This window comes from Euprymna scolopes, chromosome 1, assembly GCF_053919585.1.
Source record: "Euprymna scolopes isolate OS-2025 chromosome 1, ASM5391958v1, whole genome shotgun sequence".
Taxonomy (NCBI): domain Eukaryota; kingdom Metazoa; phylum Mollusca; class Cephalopoda; order Sepiida; family Sepiolidae; genus Euprymna; species Euprymna scolopes.
In genome coordinates, this window is record NC_136482.1 from 9167656 (window position 1) to 9189784 (window position 22129).

Here is a 22129-nt window from a genome sequence, read left to right on the forward strand (position 1 = left end):
CATATTCCTTTTTATTTTTTATTCATTTTTTTTAAATTCATATTCCTTTTTATTTTTTATTAATTTCTTTTAAATTCATATTCCTTTTTATTTTTTATTCATTTTTTTTTATTCATATTCCTTTTCATTTTTTATTCATTTTTTTAATTTTATATTCCTTTTTATTTTTTATTCATTTTTTTTAAATTTATATTCCTTTTTATTTTTTATTCATTTCTTTTAAATTCATATTCCTTTTTATTTTTTATTCATTTTTTAAATTCATATTCCTTTTGATTTTTTATTAATTTTTTTTATTCATGTTCCTTTTTATTTTTTATTCATTTTTTTAAAATTCATGTTCCTTTTTATTTTTTATTCATTTTTTTAATTTATATTCCTTTTTATTTTTTATTCATTTTTTTAAATTCATGTTCCTTTTTATTTTTTATTCATTTTTTTTAAATTTATATCCCTTTTTATTTTTTATTCATTTTTTTATTTATATTCCTTTTTATTTTTTATTAATTTTTTATTCATATTCCTTTTTATTTTTTATTCATTTTTTTAATTTATATTCCTTTTTATTTTTTATTCATTTTTTAAATTCATGTTCCTTTTTATTTTTTATTCATTTTTTTTTATTTATATCCCTTTTTATTTTTTATTCATTTTTTTATTCATATTCCTTTTTATTTTTTATTCATTTTTTATTCATATTCCTTTTTATTTTTTATTCATTTTTTTATTCATATTCCTTTTTATTTTTTATTCATTTTTTTATTCATATTCCTTTTTATTTTTTATTCATTTTTTATTCATATTCCCTTTTATTTTTTATTCATTTTTTTATTCATATTCCTTTTTATTTTTTATTCATTTTTTTATTCATATTCCTTTTTATTTTTTATTCATTTTTTATTCATATTCCTTTTTATTTTTTATTCATTTTTTTTTTATTTATATCCCTTTTTATTTTTTATTCATTTTTTTATTCATATTCCTTTTTATTTTTTATTCATTTTTTATTCATATTCCCTTTTATTTTTTATTCATTTTTTTAATTTATATTCCTTTTTATTTTTTATTCATTTTTTTAATTCATGTTCCTTTTTATTTTTTATTCATTTTTTAAATTTATATTCCTTTTTATTTTTTATTCATTTTTTTTTAAATTATATTCCTTTTTTTTGTATTCATTTTTTTAATTCATGTTCCTTTTTATTTTTTATTCATTTTTTAAATTCATATTCCTTTTTATTTTTTATTCATTTTTTTAATTTATATTCCTTTTTATTTTTTATTCATTTTTTAAAATTTATATTCCTTTTTATTTTTTATTCATTTCTTTTAATTCATATTCCTTTTTATTTTTTATTCATTTTTTTAATTCATATTCCTTTTTATTTTTTATTCATTTTTTAAATTCATATTCCTTTTTATTTTTTATTCATTTTTTAATTTATATTCCTTTTTATTTTTTATTCATTTTTTTTTAAATTATATTCCTTTTTTTGTATTCATTTTTTTTATTTTATATTCCTTTTTATTTTTTATTCATTTTTTTAATTCATATCCCTTTTCATTTTTTATTCATTTTTTAATGTATATTCATTTTTATTTTTTATTCATTTTTTTTAATTCATATTCCTTTTTATTTTTATTCATTTTTTTTAAATTCATATTCCCTTTTTTTTTCTTTTTTTTTAATTCATATTCCTTTTTATTTTTTATTCATTTTTAAATTAATATTCCTTTTTTTTTATTGATTTTTTTAAATTCATATTCATTTTTATTTTTTATTCATTTTTTTAAATTCATATTCCTTTTTATTTTTTATTCATTTCTTTTAAATTCATATTCCTTTTTATTTTTTATTCATTTCTTTTAAATTCATATTCCTTTTTATTTTTTATTAATTTCTTTTAAATTAATATTCCTTTTTATTTTTTATTCATTTTTTTTTATTCATATTCCTTTTTATTTATTATTCATTTTTTTTTAATTCATATTCCTTTTCATTTTTTATTCATTTTTTTAATTTTATATTCCTTTTTATTTTTTATTCATTTTTTTTTAATTTATATTCCTTTTTATTTTTTATTCATTTCTTTTAAATTCATATTCCTTTTTATTTTTTATTCATTTTTTAAATTCATATTCCTTTTTATTTTTTATTCATTTTTTTTTAAATTCATATTCCTTTTTATTTTTTATTCATTTTTTTTAAATTCATATTCCTTTTTATTTTTTATTAATTTCTTTTAAATTAATATTCCTTTTTATATTTTATTCATTTTTTTTTATTCATATTCCTTTTCATTTTTTATTCATTTTTTTAATTTTATATTCCTTTTTATTTTTTATTCATTTTTTTTTAATTTATATTCCTTTTTATTTTTTATTCATTTCTTTTAAATTCATATTCCTTTTTATTTTTTATTCATTTTTTAAATTCATATTCCTTTTGATTTTTTATTAATTTTTTTTATTCATGTTCCTTTTTATTTTTTATTCATTTTTTTAAAATTCATGTTCCTTTTTATTTTTTATTCATTTTTTTAATTTATATTCCTTTTTATTTTTTATTCATTTTTTTAAATTCATGTTCCTTTTTATTTTTTATTCATTTTTTTTAAATTTATATCCCTTTTTATTTTTTATTCATTTTTTTATTTATATTCCTTTTTATTTTTTATTAATTTTTTATTCATATTCCTTTTTATTTTTTATTCATTTTTTTAATTTATATTCCTTTTTATTTTTTATTCATTTTTTAAATTCATGTTCCTTTTTATTTTTTATTAATTTTTTTTATTTATATCCCTTTTTATTTTTTATTCATTTTTTTATTCATATTCCTTTTTATTTTTTATTCATTTTTTATTCATATTCCTTTTTATTTTTTATTCATTTTTTTATTCATATTCCTTTTTATTTTTTATTCATTTTTTTATTCATATTCCTTTTTATTTTTTATTCATTTTTTATTCATATTCCCTTTTATTTTTTATTCATTTTTTTATTCATATTCCTTTTTATTTTTTATTCATTTTTTATTCATATTCCTTTTTATTTTTTATTCATTTTTTTTTTATTTATATCCCTTTTTATTTTTTATTCATTTTTTTATTCATATTCCTTTTTATTTTTTATTCATTTTTTATTCATATTCCCTTTTATTTTTTATTCATTTTTTTAATTTATATTCCTTTTTATTTTTTATTCATTTTTTTAATTCATGTTCCTTTTTATTTTTTATTCATTTTTTAAATTTATATTCCTTTTTATTTTTTATTCATTTTTTTTTAAATTATATTCCTTTTTTTTGTATTCATTTTTTTAATTCATGTTCCTTTTTATTTTTTATTCATTTTTTAAATTCATATTCCTTTTTATTTTTTATTCATTTTTTTAATTTATATTCCTTTTTATTTTTTATTCATTTTTTAAAATTTATATTCCTTTTTATTTTTTATTCATTTTTTTAATTCATATTCCTTTTTATTTTTTATTCATTTTTTTAATTCATATTCCTTTTTATTTTTTATTCATTTTTTAAATTCATATTCCTTTTTATTTTTTATTCATTTTTTAATTTATATTCCTTTTTATTTTTTATTCATTTTTTTTTAAATTATATTCCTTTTTTTGTATTCATTTTTTTTATTTTATATTCCTTTTTATTTTTTATTCATTTTTTTAATTCATATCCCTTTTCATTTTTTATTCATTTTTTAATGTATATTCATTTTTATTTTTTATTCATTTTTTTTAATTCATATTCCTTTTTATTTTTATTCATTTTTTTTAAATTCATATTCCCTTTTTTTTTCTTTTTTTTTTAATTCATATTCCTTTTTATTTTTTATTCATTTTTAAATTAATATTCCTTTTTTTTATTGATTTTTTTAAATTCATATTCATTTTTATTTTTTATTCATTTTTTTAAATTCATATTCCTTTTGATTTTTTATTCATTTTTTAAAATTCATATTCCTTTTTATTTTTTTTTCATTTTTTAAAATTTATATCCCTTTTTATTTTTATTAATTTTTTAAAATTCATATTCCTTTTTATTTTTTATTCATTTTTTAATTTATATTCCTTTTTATTTTTTATTAATTTTCAGGTTTTACGGTGCAGAGATTGTCTGCGGATTGCAGTTTCTACATTCCAGAAATATTGTATACAGGTAAAATCTTTAATGTGTCTTCACTAAATCAGTCTTCACAAAATCATTGAAATAGTTTTGTAACTGTTCAGCAATTTCATGACCTGGGAAACTATTGAAGTTCTCATCATCTTTCTGAGATCATCTATTTTTCTTGAGTCATCAGTTGCATTATAGTCTTACTCTATCCTTCAAACTGCATGTTTTTTTTTTTTGTTCAGCCAAGGTGTAGCAAAAAAGGAGAAAATCTACTTCAAGAAAGAACTCTTTTGTCAAAGTGATAATTACCACTTTAAGTATAACTCAAAACTATGGTAATATTTTCTCATCAATAGATATCACAACTAATAAAAATAAATGTGTCTTAAATAATGACTGATAATGTTAAATTTTGTTTGTGAGTGAAGATTAAGTTCAGTTTATTTCAAGGAGTAATATGGATTTTTTTACCTCTATATTGATTTGCTGGCGCTGTTATCAAAGATGTAAATAATCTAAAGGAAGTAAATCGGGTTTAAAACATGTTACCAAACTGTTAAAACAATTTGCTAATATTTTTTTCTGTGATTTCTTTGCCCTTTTCGTCTTCTACGTTCTTTTCTCTCAGAATGTTTGTTCCATGCTGTTTTGCAATAATGAAAATTCATGACTCCCAATTGTCAAGAAATGAAATAACAATTAATGTCCCCAAAACAAGTATACGCTCTTTTTGGATTGTGGTAACTCATTAACTTTGACGTGCAAAAACGAAGACTAGAAGATGAGAAAAAAAAATTTATTTTAAAAACTGATAGTAAAATTGAAAAAAAAAAAATAAAAAAAACTATTCAGGATAATTTCAGAATGTTCATATATTAACCTGAACCCGGGTATAGGTTTGGGTGAGGGTTAATTTATGAACTTGGTATAGAAAATGTAACACAAGATGTGACACAAGGTTGGAAAATGAGCCAGACCTCCAGAAGTGGAGTACTCTGGCCCTGTAAAAATAAGTCTAAGTAGCTCCATAGGCATTCCCCAGTGAGGGTGCTTCAGACAACAAGCAATAAATTTGCTCCTCCCGAAAGCTGGGAGATAAGGTCTGGAAGAGTGACCCTCCTAGGGCTACACAGAACATTTTGCATCAGTCCTACAGAAAAAAGGCCATCAATATAGCACAGTTTCTGTTTGACTGATTGTTGAGGTTGGAACCTTGACTTACGTTAACGGCAAAGTTGGAACAAATACATTGAGGACATTGCCAAGACGTCTGCAAAGAAAGTGGGTTTCCTAGAAAATTATCACACCAGAAAGCATCCTATATCTTTACAAAGTTACAATTCACTTGTGCATGGAGTATTGTTACCACATCTGGACTAATCCATCTACCACTAGCATCTCAATAGTAAAATATCAAAGTTGCACGTAACATCACATATAAAATCAGTAAATGGAAACTTATTGTTTTTTTTTTTATATTTCGGGATAACATACCTTCGTCAAAAAGAAATAAAGTGTGAAAACCGATGAATGTTTCAAAAGAGAAAACACCATGGTAATGAAACAGGAAGTTGAGTTGAAACTGCCAAGTGGAAAACAAAGTCTTATTAGTTTTCTCTCTTTTGAAACATTCATTGGTTTTCACACTTTATCCCTTTTTGACAAAGGAATGTTATCCTGAAACATCAAAGACACCCAGTCCAAAACGAACAGTAAGTCTCCATTTACTGATTTCATATGTGATCTTATATGCAACTTTGAAAAATAAAATTTCAAACAATATTTCACAATTCTACAAGATTTCCACCTGTTTGTCTATTTTTGTTCATTTTCCACATCAATTCTCACACCGGTAACCCACATTGCTATAGCCTTCTGATACATTTATATAGTATTTACCAGCAATGCTTCAAGCAAACTACCTTTCCCTAATATATATATATATATATATATATATATATATATATATATATATATATATATATATATATGGAAATCGCTCTAGACAAAGCATGAAGCCACTTAATGCAAGGAGCTAACAAACAAAGATGATTATCACAAAGACAGGAGATGCTTATTAACCTTAGTCTTTAAAAGACCAAGGTTAAAAGTAGAGGGAAAAGAGTTCCACAAGCCGGCAGTTTTTGGAAAATAATTTTGGTTTGTGCATCTGCATTTTTCTATGCATGTTGAATATCTGTTAGAAAAGTTGGGAGTATCATAGGAGTTCTTTTTGCTTCTACTAAACAAAAATGAAAGAATCTTCAACCAAGCAGGAATAGGAAGTTGTATTACAATGAGGTATGAAAATAGCAAATTGATGAAGACCACTAGGCCAACGAATCAAACGAGCTGGAACAAAAGAAGCAGTGAATAAATCAGAGAATTCTGAAGAGCACCTGCCATGATAGTATTTATAAAAAAAAGACTGAGACTAACAACATCATGTCTATGAGAGAGAGGTTGCAGAGAAAATAGAGTGGTGCCAATTAAATTGCGCATTCATCTTTGCACCTTATCAAGAACTCTCAAGTGGGACAGAGATTCACCAGCTTTTCATTGATGTTGCCACATTGTTGGTGAAATTTCAAAGATTTTCCTGATTTAAGTTTTTTCTATTCAATGGATTTTTTTTTTTTTTTCAGAGATCTCAAGCTAGATAACGTAATGTTAGATAAGACAGGCCACATAAAAATTGCTGATTTCGGAATGTGCAAAGAAGGAATCGATGAACGCAACAGAACAAACACCTTCTGCGGAACACCCGATTATATTGCACCAGAGGTAAGAAGACATTTTTTCTTGATTAACTCTACGTTCCTATAAAAGTCACTTTTTCTCCGTGTGTGTGTTAAGTATTTGTCCAGTGATACTGTATGATCTGATTTTCCTGAGAAGACCCTCATGCCATACCCTGTCAAAAGCCTTAGATATATCTAGGGCTACTGCTCTACTCTTCCCTGCTTTGTTCAGTGTATGGTATATATGTTCAGAGATTACAGTTAGGATATCTGCTGTAAAACGGGCTTGCCTAAATCCATATTGTTAATCAGTCAGAAGCTTAGCAGCTATAACGTGATGGACTAAAGCTTGATTAATTAAGGACTCAAATATTTTAGCAAAAAGCGGGAAGAGGCTAATGGGGCGATAATTTACTGGGTCAGTTCTGTCTCCAGAATTCTTGAAAACTGGTACCACAGAAGCAATTTTTCAGCAGTCAGAAAAGCAAGATTCGCTAAGGCATTTGTTAAGTTTGGAGAGAACTGGGGCAACCTCGGCGGAGCATTTTTTTAATAGTGCAGCCAGGATGAAATCGGGTCCACATGTTTTGAGGTGTCAAGGTTTTTTATGATATCATGTACTTGAGAAGGGGTGATTTTCAGATCATCTAATGTGGCGTCTGTCCGCAAAGGAAAGTCAGGGAGGGAGTGGTTTTCTGGCTCCAATGTGGTGTTGAAGCAAACTGACTGGTAAGCATGTTAGCCTTCTCGGTTGCCGTGCAAGCAACATCATGATTGTTTGATAGTGGGTGGGGGGGGAAGAAAAACATAAACCATTGAGGTTAGAGAGGACAGAGGTAGACGGATTACACAGGTGGCCCGAGAGTGACCGGAAAAGATGTGTGTTAAACATGACTGGTCAGGGATGGAGTATCAAGTGTTTGACATGTTTGAAGCAGATTGGAGAAGACTTCTGAAAAATAAACAAGGTGTTATTCATCAAAGTACTTGTAAATAAATGTCTACAAGCAGGAGAGCCTAGCATATAAAATCAACACTAGGTTCTTCGATAAGACAGGGCTGTGTTCAAAATGAATGTTTCTGTTTAGAGCATAATTGAACCATGATACTTGACTTTTGCATTTTAAACTTTAATTCAAGTCATTATATAAAAATAATTTAATGAAATCAAAAGTAGGTTCTCTACAGTACAATGTAGACTGCAAAGTATTGTGGATTAAGTCACTGCAAGGAGGCATGTAAAAGCTTCCCCTTGATGCACCACAGCGGGTCCTAACCCGACGGTCCTAACTAGACCAAACAATTAATCAATTGAATAGACAAATGGGTGATTTTTATCAATTTCGATAACAATAAAAGTATTGGAAGTGTAGAACATTTGTTGATCTTCATTCAATCCTGAACAGCGTCGGGTATCCCTGCTAGTTTAATATAAAGAAACCAGTGGATTTAGAAGTCAATTTTATGAACCTGTGTACAGATTTTTATATTTTAAATAAATGACTTTCCTTCTGAAGTTTATAGATTTGTACACGACATGTGAAATTTCATTTTAGGATTATTTTGTTATAAATAGCATCCAAACATTACTGTTTGAATTTCACCGAATTAGATGTACAGTTTTATATATTTATATATTTTGCAGAAATACATGGGTTGAAAAAATAAATGTGACATCAGTAAAATAAAAATTACAAACAACTTTTAAGTCAAAACACTTTTATATAAGATCTGCTGGAAAGAAAAGAGAGTTGTAATGTTGTGTAAATAATTGATATTTGCAGAACTTATTTGTGAAGATGATATTTTCTTCGAAATAACAATTCTAGGGTTCTTTCATATAATTCTGTAAAAATAGATGGGTGCGAAGAAAATGTCTTTAAGTTGGTAAGAAACAAAAAAAAAATAGTACGAAATAACAAAGACACAAAAAGGAGCAAATAATAAAATTGATACAGGAAAGTAATTTCGGTTGCTGTATCGGTCCAGCGATTTTTTTTTTTTCCATGCATGTTGAATGCTTGTTATAGCAGTTAGGAGTATTAGAGAGACCCGTTTTGCTTCTACCAAGCAAAACTGAAATACACAGTCTCCTCAACCAAACTGGTTTTGCTAAACAGCCTGTGATTGGTTCTTTCTCAATGCACCACAAATATTGTTAGAAATTGAGCTTATCCAAATGTCAATGACTCCGAATCTTATTTTTTATGCAAGTAAAATTAGTTGAAAAATTTTGTACCTGTTTTAAGAAAGTGGTAATGAGTGTGATCGTAAAAAGGCAGCCAACAATTGTACCTATTTAGAATGCTTCCCCACGGGCCAGAGTTAGACACCAGGGTCGTTTTTTAACATGGAGAAAAGGTACAAAAATAAAAAAATTGTCGTAAAATATAAAAAATGTTAACCCTCTCCTACACACACACACACACACACACACTACTAAATGTCCAGGAAAATAAATTTTACAAAATTCTTTAGTGCTTATTACACTTAAAAGAATACAGAAAAATCTTTATGAAGCACATACTCATCACAGAACAAAAGTGTTATATTTCAAAAACCACATAAACTGATCAAGTAGTTTTTTTTTTAATTAAGAAAATGAAATTTTATGATTTTTAGTGATACATTTATTTTAATTATTTTGAATACAAAGAAAATCCATGCAGTTAAATCGAATTGTCTCCCTTAAATTTTAGCAAAATTTTAATCAACATGGGCGTTTCTGGCCTCTTCCTCTTCACTTTGTCATAAAATTTGATTACTTTATCAATTTATATGACTTTTGGAACATGACATCTTCGTTCCGTAACAAATACTTACATCATCAAGATTTTTCTGTATTGTTTTTTTTATTTTATAAATGTAATTCTAAATGAGCACCAATTTTTCTGTGACATTTTACTTTTGTATTGTAACAATTTAGAAAATTATTATAAACTAATAATCTTTGGATAAATCAATATTTTTTTTTTTTAATAGAAATCGTTCCAGACAAGGCATGAAGCCATTTGATGCAAGGTGCTAAAAAAATACAACTTTAAGGTCAAAAACTAACCAATAAATATTATATAGAACCAAGAAAACAGCAATTCTTTCTTTGTCAGAAATTCTACTCATAGAATGACAGGACTAAGAAACAAAATAAGGAAAGCAAGAATTATGAGGCTGACGAACGCCCCACTTTTGACTAGGTGACACAGTTCTATTTTTGATCTTTTTTTTTATCAGTAAAATTTTACTGATATAAAAAGAACTAAGAGACGTCTTCAGCTGTGTTGTATTGAATTGTTTAAATTTTTTATAATGGACTAGGCACACGAGTTCTTGCTGTGAATGTGATACAAGAAGCAAACACAGCTTGAAGCTCAGTCAAGTAATTTCTATGAAATAAAGATTGAATGGACAGAGACTAACATCTCTTCTGTACGAAAGTGGTTGCAGGGAAGTGTCATCAGTTTAAATGCTATTTGGGTTTGACTAAAAAAAAAACAACTATGTTAGCAAAATATATATAATGATGTTCTAATATTTTTATGTGCCATTTTTCTGTTCAGATTTTACATGGACAAAAATACGGAATCTCTGTGGATTGGTGGTCCTTTGGAGTACTACAATATGAAATGTTGATGGGACAGTCGCCATTCCATGGAGATGATGAAGATGATCTTTTCCAGTCAATCCTCCATGACGAATTATTCTATCCTCGGTGGCTTCCAACCGATGCTGTTCGATGTTTAAGTGGGGTAAGTTATTAATAATCTGATACTTGTACAGTTTAATCAAGACATTAAAAAATGAAAATATTGAGGAAAAGTTATATTGTACTCATTGTGGAATAAAGTTTTCATTAAAAATAAGAAAAATCACTTAATTTGATCAAGTATTTATTTATTTATTTTTTTACAAAGGAAAATCAAACTTTAATGAGATTGATTGTGTTGCGGATATCTTGTTTTTTGTAGATAAGGAAAGGGAGCGCCAGGGGATATAACTCCAATCACCGAATTTGTCAAAATTTGAAGCGATTTTGAAACCTGGGCAGAAAAAATACTTTTTAGTTTTGTTCACTTATTTTACAGAGTTTCTATGCCCCCTCCTCATTCCTGGAAATAGGCAAATAGAAATGATATGATCGATCTTATTAGAATTTAATTTTCTTTTGTAAAAAAAAAAAAAACTACTTGATCAAATTAAGGGATTCTTTTTGTATGAAAACTTCACTCCATAGCAAGTATGTACAGCATAACTCTTTTTCAATATTTTCATTTTTTAATGTCTTGATTAAACTGTATAAGTACCAATACTTTTGCAGATTTCTCTTTCCGTTTTCTGTGGAACATTAACTAATTTTAGTAACCAATAGTTGAAAAATTGATAATCACTGTTTAATTGATACAATTATTAAGAAATGCAATTGTTTAATTGATACAATTATTAAGAAATGCAATTGTTTAATTGATACAATTATTAAGAAATGCAATTGTTTAATTGATACAATTAAGAAATGCAATTGTTTAATTGGTAGAATTATTAAGAAATGCAATTGTTTAATTGATACAATTATTAAGAAATGCAATTGTTTAATTGATACAATTATTAAGAAATACAATTGTTTAATTGGTACAATTATTAAGGAATGCAATTGTTTAATTGGTAGAATTATTAAGAAATGCAATTGTTTAATTGGTAGAATTATTAAGAAATGCAATTGTTTAATTGGTAGAATTATTAAGAAATGCAATTGTTTAATTGGTAGAATTATTAAGAAATGCAATTGTTTAATTGGTAGAATTATTAAGAAATGCAATTGTTTAATTGGTAGAATTATTAAGAAATGCAATTGTTTAATTGGTAGAATTATTAAGAAATGCAATTGTTTAATTGGTAGAATTATTAAGAAATGCAATTGTTTAATTGGTAGAATTATTAAGAAATGCAATTGTTTAATTGGTATAATTATTAAGGAATGCAATTGTTTAATTGGTAGAATTATTAAGAAATGCAATTGTGTAATTGATACAATTATTAAGAAGCAAGACTTTACTTCATATCACTCATTAAAAACATATGACATGATCATACCAATGCTTTTTAGATGACCGAAGTTAAGCAATATTAAGCCTCTTCAGTACTACATGGATGACCATTTGAGAATATTAGGTGCTGTATGTAGAGGAATGTTGACACCTCTCTGCAAGAATTACAAAAACCTAATAATTTATCTCTCCCAACAAGGATATACAATATCTTTCTAGACCGTTACACATTACCAAATCTCGTTTTTATTTTTCCATTGACTGCACAGAGGCACATGCCATTATAATGTGAAGTTAGTTTGTGATTAATAATCTATTTATTCCTGTTTTGTTAGTCAAATAGACCAAAATATTATTTTCAATTGATTTTAATATTTAATCCTGTTCAATATTTTTTAATTTATTTATATTTGCTTATTTTCGTTTAAAAATGTTAATATTCAGAAGTTCTAAGCAATTTATTTTTCCATAAAAGTGAGTAAAATAATCCGGTTATCTACCCATTCCCTGTCATGGCTGAACACAGATTATTTTTACTAACTATTTACGATAAATTATATTGCTTTAAATGTTTTTTTAAATATTAAAAAAAAATTAACGGAAATACATCACAAATAAGTGGGTAAAGCAAAATAATTTCCACATTTCTTTTAAAATAATTTTTTTCATTTTCAGTTACTTGAGCGAAATCCTCAAGTTCGATTAGGGATGCCTAACTGTCCTCAAGGGGATATTCGGAATCATCCATTCTTTAAACCTATTGATTGGGAAAAATTAGAGAAGAGAGAGGTAGAGCCTCCATTCAAGCCCCGAGTGGTAAGTAATACCAAGTATTTTATGTATGTATATATATATATATATATATATATATATATAACTCACTATTGATTCAAATATGGCACCATTTAATCTCTTTGTGGTGTTTCAATTAATGTATATTTTTTCATTTCAGTAGGTTTCAATATTTTTCTAAGACTTCTTATTATTTTATTTTTGGGAAACTCTAGAAGTGTAAGCCATTTTGAGTTTCAGAACAGTTTCAGATGGTTCGCTGTTACACACACAAGTCCTGGGAGGTGACTTGTTTGTAGTAAACAGTTCCACAGAACAAAATATTCTTACCATGTCGCCAAATATTGGAACGAGAGACACCAAAAAGTTAACAAGAAAGGAAGAGGTAGTAATGACCAGACTACGAATAGGTCACACTCACATCACCCACTCACATCTACTAAAAGGGGAGGAGACACCAAACTGTATAACGTGTCAAGAACCCTACACAATACACCATATACTGACAAACTGCATTGACCTTGAACAAATCCGAACAAAGTATTACCAAGAAAAAAAATCTGAAAACAATATTAAACAAGATTGATCCCCAAAAAATTATCAATTTTCTGAAAGAGACTAAAATATACTCGAAAATATAAGGAAAGACCCCCCAAAACAAAAAAAAATCTTAAGAACAAACCAATATTTAACACAACATAACTAACCTTTCGGCATTAAATGACCCCAAAGTGGTTGATATGCCGTAAAACAGAACAAACAAACAAACTTACCGTGTCGAAACCCGGGAAAGAACATGTGAAATTGCTCCAGAAAAGGTTTAATATTTATGAAGCAATTCTGGTTTCTGATTTGTTGGTAGCAGAACGTGAATTAATTTGATTAGTCAGTTCTTAGCAGCATCGTTTATAAATAAAATCTTCCGACTGTGTGGGATCATACCCCATTACTCTCAAAATATTGCAACATCCTCCCTATTTTTATAATGGGGAAGTCCCTTGTGTTTGTTCTGCTCAAAAATAAATATATATTTTTATATTTACTTAGACATAACAAAAATTAGAAATCATTTGGATCTTAGAATTTTAGCATTTAAAAAGACGCCATTTTTAATTGTGTTCAAATGTCAAAAAGGAAAATTACAAAGATTTTTTTTTTTTTTTTAAGCAAAAAGTATTAGTAGGTTAAAGTGTTAATACAAATAAAATGGATACAGTTTAACGTCTTGTCCAGGACTATTTATTTTTTTATATATAGAAATCTATATACTGAGCATTATCCCTAGGGTTTTCCGCTGATATTCATGCAAAAAAGTAATAGCCTTCTCATAAGTGGAACTTCGCTGGTCTGTATTTTTAATATATAGAAATCTATATACATACAGGGCAGTGAAAGAAAAAAAAAAATAGTCCTGGACAAGACGTTAAACTGTATCCATTTTATTTGTATTAACACTTTAACCTACTAATATGTGTAACAGCGAACCATCTGAAACTGTTCTGAAACTCAAAATGGCTTACACTTCTAGAGGTTATGCGCCCAGCGTGCGTCTTTATTTCGATGGATCCGAATCAAAGTTCGAATTGTGGCAAGTTAAATTTCTGGGATATCTACGAATCCAAAAGCTACACAAAGTACTAGAAACACAACCTGAAAACAGAAACGACCCCGACTTCATTGAAAAGAACGCAACTGTCTTTGCGGAATTAATACAGTGTTTAGATGACTGAAGTCTATCACTGGTAGTGAGAGAAGCCCTGAACGACGGCTGCAAAGCATTAAACATATTGAGAGAGCATTATTTATCGAAAGGAAAACCCAAAATTATTTCTTTATACACTGAACTGACCTAATCACAAGAGTTTCCAATGTAGATACAGGACTCAAAATGGCGACTACATTAAAAATGTAGAGAGCTCTGTTAGTGAACATACATTTTTATTTTCGTGTACATTTGATGCGTCAACAAGCAATAATAATTTTCTTGTCGATTGTGGGGCCACGGCACATGTGATTACAAAGGAATCTGATTTTATCAATTTTGATCCCAACTTTAAGCAACAAAATCATTTTGTAGAACTGGCTGACGGGAGTCGAGTCAATGATATCGTTTTGAAAAGAGGCAATGCGAAAATCTCGCTAAAGAACAATAAGGGTGAACTGTGTTTCTGTATTCTGGAGAGCGCTCTTCTGGGCCCATAACCTCTAGAAGTGTAAGCCATTTTGAGTTTCAGAACAGTTTCAGAACAGTTTCAGATGGTTCACTGTTACACACAAGTCCTGGTAGGTGACTTGTTTGTAGTAAACTGTTCCACAGAACAAAATATTCTTACCGTGTCGAAACCCGGGAAAGAACATGTGAAATTGCTCCAGAAAAGGTTTAATATTTATGAAGCAATTCTGGTTTCTGATTGGGTGGTAGCAGAACGTGAATTAATTTGATTTGTCAGTTCTTAGCAGCATCGTTTATAAATAGAATCTTCCGACTGTGTGGGATCATACCCCATTACTCTCAAAATATTGCAACAAACTTTCAGAAATCATAAGGAGAAAACAAAAAACCTAAAAGGCTTTTGGTTTTCTCTTGTGATTTTTGAAAGTTTCCAATTCATTTTTAACATTACTTGTCCTTTTTAATTCAAGGAAAAAATATATAGTTTTCCAATTTAAGTCTCTGATGATTTGTTTGATATATTCAAACAATGAAACATGTGTAAGGCAACAATTCAAAAAATATGAATGTGAATTAAGTGAATACTTCTGTGACTTTAGAATGTTTAATAAAGTTAAATATGTTCTGAAAGTGTAAATCCATTTTTATTGAGCTTAATTACTTGTGGTAATTTTGAATAACTTTATCAAATATATATATATATATATATATATATATATATATATATATACACACACATACAGCAACTTGTATCATTTCATTAGAACAACATTGTAATTAGTTGTTCACTGATAAACAATTGTTTTATTTATTTTTTTCATACATATTGATTTTTAATTATTACTAATAATTATTTTCTTGCTGTATTCTTTCTTTCTCTATTCTGATTTCATCACTTGTTTCACTGAGGTGTCACAACTCTGAAATTTCAACAAACCAAATTAAAAAATAATGTTCATCAAATGGTTTTTAATTCTGTTGTTTTAAATTACAAAGTTTAATTAAATTGTATTTGTTTACAATAAGGTGAATATCAAAAAATAAAATACTTGTCTCATCTTGATGTTATTCTTGCAGCTGATGTAACCTCTGACTTTCTTAAGATGCATCTGGTTGAATTCAAAAATGTCTATGGAATTTCAAATGGTACTCCACTGGTTATATTGAAGGATAACATTCAAGATGAAAATAGTAGTCCAAATAATCCGATATAAATTATCCGTCCTCATCTCAAAAATTCTGTGATTTTTGTTTTCTTTCAGAAATCTGAGTGTGATTCCACTAATTTTGACAAGGAATTCACTGCAGACGAAGCGAAGCTGACCCCACCTGATAAGGAGCTGTTCCGAACAATAGACCAGAAGATTTTCCAAAACTTCAGTTTTACTGCTTGAAAGGACTGCTTGTGTAATTCTTGTGATAAAATCTCTCATCGTTTGTGGTCATGCTTACATGGAACTGATCCCCATCAATCGTGTGTGACATTTCACTCGACACAATATACAAAACAATGGTACGTTTCAATGGGTGACGTTTAGTGTATCCCTTTCATAGATGCTTCCTTCTTTTAGCTGTAGTGGTAGTCGCGGTAGTAATCATATGTTCATTTCTCAAAATAGAGGAAGATTTAAGGTTTGGGTGGTGATGTCAATAATTATCACTTTTTTTTTCTTTTAATTTCCAAAAAATATAAGTCTTTGACAAAATAAAAATATTCAAATTGTTTTCTAAAAAAAAAAAAAACTTGATTAAAAAAATTTTTTTTTAATTTTTACGATTTTTAATTTCCTAAAATGTCTAAAAAAAAAAAGAAATTTTTTTATTGTGTAAAAACATTTTTCTTTAAATTTAAAAAAATATCTTTTTCCTCCGTTTCAAAACTTATTTCCATATATAAGTATAGTTGTCCACGTGCTATTTCACTGTATGACAGCTATTCAGTGTGGCTTGACTAGCAAATGCCTCAAGCTGAGATTGAAACTCGACCATCTAATAGACGGTCGGTGCTCTTATCCATTCAGCAATGAGTCATTTATATAATTGGAAAAAAACTTAATTTAAAACGATTTTACTTTCACCATTTTTTTTTTAAATCAGTTTTTTGAGTCTAATCGAAAATCCTCCCCCACCCCCAAGAAATTCTGTTTGCTTCTTTAAAAAAAAAATGAGTTCTTTCTTTTTTTTTTTTTTTTAGTTGTGGCACTTCTTATATTTAGTTGTCATTTTTAATTCTTGGAAAAAAAATTTTTTTTCTCATTTGACATTATATAACAACCAACAAAAAAAAAAATGATTTTTAAATAATCAAACGAACAAAAAAAAAATCAAAAATCAAACCTCCCGTAGCCTTGTGCCGAGTTCTCTCTGCTATGCACAAAATTAATTTGATTTATAATGCGTTGATGGTTAATTTCATCAAATGTTTGAAACGGTAATCCTCCATATTGGAGTTTGAGACAATTTCCTTAACCATTGCCTTCAACATGGCAAGTGTTGCAGCGTTTACCAACATAAATGTGGCTTTTATTTACATCTCTTCTTTCAACTTGACCTTGGCTATTGACCCAAGACCTTCAGAAGGCAGAGATCTCAGATGGAAATGAAGCAATTAGCAATTTTTTGGTTTTGTTTTTTAAATTATTTTTCAAATTGTAAAAGATTCATTTAGTTTAACATTAATTAGGTTTATCTTTTTATTTTTTTCTTAAGTCTTGAAGTCCCCCAGTTCATTCTGGTACCAGCCTTAAATAACCCTAAAAATATAATTAATTTTTATATAAAAAAAAAAGGATTAAAAATATCCACTTTACAAAATTAATGCCATTAATAAAATTGATATACATTTAAAATGCCTGTGTTATTTGGAAAGGTTGGTAAAAAAATATTTAAATATGAAAACAAAATAAAAACAAAAAAGCTGTAATTTGCCTTGTTTTAAATGAAGTAATTAAAAAAACAATACATTTTTAAACAAAAAAAAATATAACAACTAAAGCTGTTTCCAATTGGGACTTATAAAAATAAAAAAAGATTCTTAGCAATGAAAATTGCTTGCCTTGTTCAAGTTGATACTGAACGTTTGAAAATATCTTTAAGAGTTTTTTTTTTTTTTTTGTAAATCTTTTATTTAAACAAATTGAGAACTTTTTATTTGTATTTTGTTTTGAGAAGTAAAACTTCCGAGGCCATATAAATAAAAATGGTTATTTCATATCATTCACACATACACACACCCGCATACATTTACATACATCTTTGTCTGGCACTTTCTCATTTATAAAAAAAAAAAAGAAGTAAATAAAAAAGAGAAAAAAAATTTGTTTTTATCACTGAGAAAAATCACTTCTGATTCAACTAACAAAATTCTCATCATATCTTATGCACAAACTTCACTCTGTGATGATGTTGCCCAAAGAAGTTAATAAGCAGAATATCTATATATTTTCTTTTTTTTTTATTACCTATCTGCTGTTACTACTTGTGGTCATACACTAAAAAAATATTAAAGCCTAAAATAAAAAAATAAGTTCAATAAAAATTAAGTAAAAAAAACAACAAAAAAAAAACCCATTGTTTCTTTCCTCCTCCTCCAACTGTCACTAACTTTACTGTGTTGGACGAGCAACCCTTTTTCCCACCCAAACCTTGCTCAATTCTATTTTAAAACAAAAGCTGTGTACATATGTATAATTGTGCGCTTTCTTTTTCACTCATAACTATACAATCACATCAAGGGGTAGGGTATTTTATGTCATATGGAGAAACAGAAAATTAAATATGTTTGTATGTGTGTATGTGGGGGGGTAGCCTTGTTTTTTTTCTTTTCTTTTTTTAATGAAATTATTAATTTATTACTTAACATCTCTTTCACCCTAATTTCCACTTAAAGAAAAAAATTAAATTAAACCTTTTTGATCTTATTCTCTTGTTTGATTAGATGTTGCCTTAATTCTTATTTTAGCTTCTCAAAAAAATATTATCTTTTCCCTTCCTCCTCCTTTTCCTCATCCTTAAAATATAAGCAAAATATACAATAACAGATTGACTGTATTTCTGGTTTATTTCATTAATTCATCTTACAAACATCTGTTAAAACGACCCCAATCGTTCGTCTTTTCTACCATCCATAACCGTTGACCATTGTTCCTGTGCCTTGTCCTCTCATCTAGACATTAATAAGCGATAGCCTCACAATTCAAAAGAAGGTATCATATCATTTCCCCACCTATTTTGCTACCCACCGTACAAAAGAAGAAAAAATATTTTTTAAAATTTAGTAGCTCTCCTTAGATGATAGCAGGGTTGCCAGAATTGGCTATTCGCATAGTAAATTGATTATTTTTTAGAAATGGCTGAATTGGATAAATTATGCTGCTTAATACTGTAAGTATTATAAAATAGAGAATTAGGACTTTTTGAAACATTTAGTAGAATTCACCAATTCAAGTTAGGAATATGCGTATTAGTCAGGCATGGAATGCAATCAACTATTGACAAAATCTGGTCATCAAGATCATTTCCAAGACATCAGTTGAATCCATCCCAATCTATCGATCAGGCTCTTGGACATTAAATATTCGATCTAAGAAATTTGATGGATCATACACCAAAATGATACATGTTGTCCAAAGCATATTGTGGCAAGACTATATAACAAACAAAATGTTGTATGGTAGCCTTCCATGCATATCTACGGTTGTTGAAACTAACTTTTAGTGCTGGCTAAAGATGTTTCGTGACACAACAAATCTGCTGGAAAAATGAGCACTGTGGTACACAAACTTTGTGGATTTTTGATTATTTATTAATGGATCATATGACAACAATTCTCCTTTTTGACATAACAGTACGACTGGATATAGGAGAACTAACACACACTTTCATGATTAAAGATTTCAAACTAAGTGCAAACTTTATGAATAAGATCTTTGTATTCTTTTTGCTGCAACGGTTTTTCCAAACCTTTAGTGTTCCTTTAGAGTTTTTGTTTTTAATATTTAAATGTGTGTGTGTGTGATGACACTATCTTTTTTTTATCATAATATCATCCTCCCAGGCATTAACTTCTCATTTGGAAGAGGAGGAAGAAGTGTTCATCATGATATCCTCTAAGTCATTATTTCCACCTTTGGAGGGGGTTAGTGCAATATATGTTTGGTGCATATTTAGAATTCAACCTATTTAAAAAAAAAAAAAAAAATTACGTAAATTAATCAAGTAGTTTCTTTTTTTTTTAACTAAAAAATTCTATGACAAAGTGAGATATTGCTTTGATCCGCCATGTTTTATAAATAAGGGGGAGGCAATTCAATTTAAACTATAGAGCCTTCTAATGGCTACAATTTTCTATTAAAATCGCTAAAAATTGTTAAAAAATTATTTTCTATATATCAAAATAAAACTACTTGATAAATATACATGTTTTTTGGAATATGGTATTTTCATTTTGATGGGTAGATTTTTCTGCAATTTATTTATTTTTATTTTTTATTTTTTTAAATAGGTTTAATCATAAATAAGCACTATGTGTTTATTCACCATGAAAGCATTCACCCAGGTTAGCAAAAATATGTGACTAGAGGGCAACTTTAGATTTCATAGCAAATATATGCTTTATAGAAATGAACATGTTTTTCAAAATGTTACTTCATTCAATGATAATAAAAATTGAACATATTTTAGATTCCTTATTCACTATTTTTTGTAGCTTCAACCTGGCAACCCTGGTTGATAGTTTGATACTTGATTAAGAAAGCGGTATTCAAAATTTATAGCCCAAATTTTCATTTTCTTCAGGGAGCTTTGAATGACTTGCTAGAAATGTTTTATTTTGGTTACCTAAATTTAACAAAAAATTATTATTGGGGGTGGGGGAATTGCTTATCATAAAAACGTTTTAATTTCATTAATATATTTTTGGTTTTTAAAATGTTGAGTTTTAGACATTTTTTGTATATGATTGCTGAAAAGGGGGGAAAAAAGGCAGGACTTGCATCTTATTTAAAAACAAACAGAAGAAAAAAAGGAAACAAAACGAAAGCGCATCTAGATTTAATACGCAATAATTTTATACCTTTTTCAAAAATTAGATCCCTTTAATTATTTCAAGTACTGACATGTCTAGCAATTAATATTTTTTCCATCTTTCACGAGGCCTCCAAATCAACGCCTTAATTATATCAGCGGCTCTTCTCAATCTCTGGTATAGCTGCTCATTACAAAGGGAGGCAACTCCTTGTATGTAACTAATTTATTGGGTCTCATCATTACACCTTAAAATTTTTTAAACCTTCTCAATGAGTCTCATCTCATTAAATCCTCCACCTTAAATCCATATTTTTCTTTTATCTCATCTCTTTTATGCCTTCCCTTTCACTGTGCTGACCTCTTTACACATTATCATAATGGAATATCTGTTCATTGCAACGGTTTTCTGTCATTTATATATAACATTCTGAGAAAGAAAAAAAATGTTTTTTGTCAATCTTTGACCCAAACTTTGTTTTCTTTATTTTGTTAACCGATGTTATGTCCTCCAGTGCATCTAAGCACAAAGTCTACTTAATATTAGCTTTAATATTTACATCCAACAATAAAACAAGAAATACTGTGAAATGTTTACAATAATTAAATAATGTTTACACACATTCTATGATTATACTGTGATTAAATTTGTTAGCAGAAAATCTTTTGACCAGAAAATTAATGGAATCTTTGAAAGAAATGACAGGAAATGTTTTTTTTTTTTAATTTGAAGTGGATGGATAGGGGTGTTGATCGTTAAATAATTAGTTTTCTTAGGGCATAAAGATTTCTGATCCTTTCTGTAATGCTTTCTTTTAAATCAATCTTGTGTTAATAGTTCTTTTGTTACAGTTATATAAAATATGTTTTAACAGAACTTTCAATTGAGCCAGCGATTCATATTCTCACTCCAGTGACTGTAGATAATTTCTGGAGTTGTTGACCATCGTTCAATTGGATGATTGATGAGATCACATCTCCGTTGAAGCCAAAACAGAGTTGCTCTTAGAATGTGGCGTAATGCTTTCGCCAGTATAATAGCAAGCAGGGGATAAAAGCATCACCACCAAAAATTAGTCTCTTTTTAAGAAATTCTAGTTAATTAAAACTTGTTGAATTTTTATTAAAAGAAATTCAATTATAAAAAAGAATAAATTCTAACTTAATCTTCAGTTGTTGACTTTCAAATTTTACAGAAAATATCAACTATTCATGATTATGTTCTATG

At 27.2% G+C, this 22129-nt stretch overlaps 1 protein-coding gene across 5 annotated transcripts in view; it reads left to right on the plus strand.

Moving 5' to 3' along the window:
* The window catches only part of LOC145277731 (protein kinase C delta type-like), a 433752-nt gene extending 417061 nt beyond the window's left edge, over positions 1-16691 (plus strand). For all 5 annotated transcript variants that reach the window (XM_080129566.1, XM_080129474.1, XM_080129666.1 and 2 more), the window contains 5 exons: positions 4112-4174; positions 6778-6916; positions 10431-10619; positions 12588-12728; positions 16140-16691. In XM_080129566.1, the coding sequence (XP_079985692.1) occupies positions 4112-4174; positions 6778-6916; positions 10431-10619; positions 12588-12728; positions 16140-16271 (664 nt within the window). In that variant the 3' untranslated portion in view covers positions 16272-16691. The remainder of the gene's footprint in view (positions 1-4111; positions 4175-6777; positions 6917-10430; positions 10620-12587; positions 12729-16139) is intronic.
* Positions 16692-22129: the final 5438 nt, after the last annotated feature.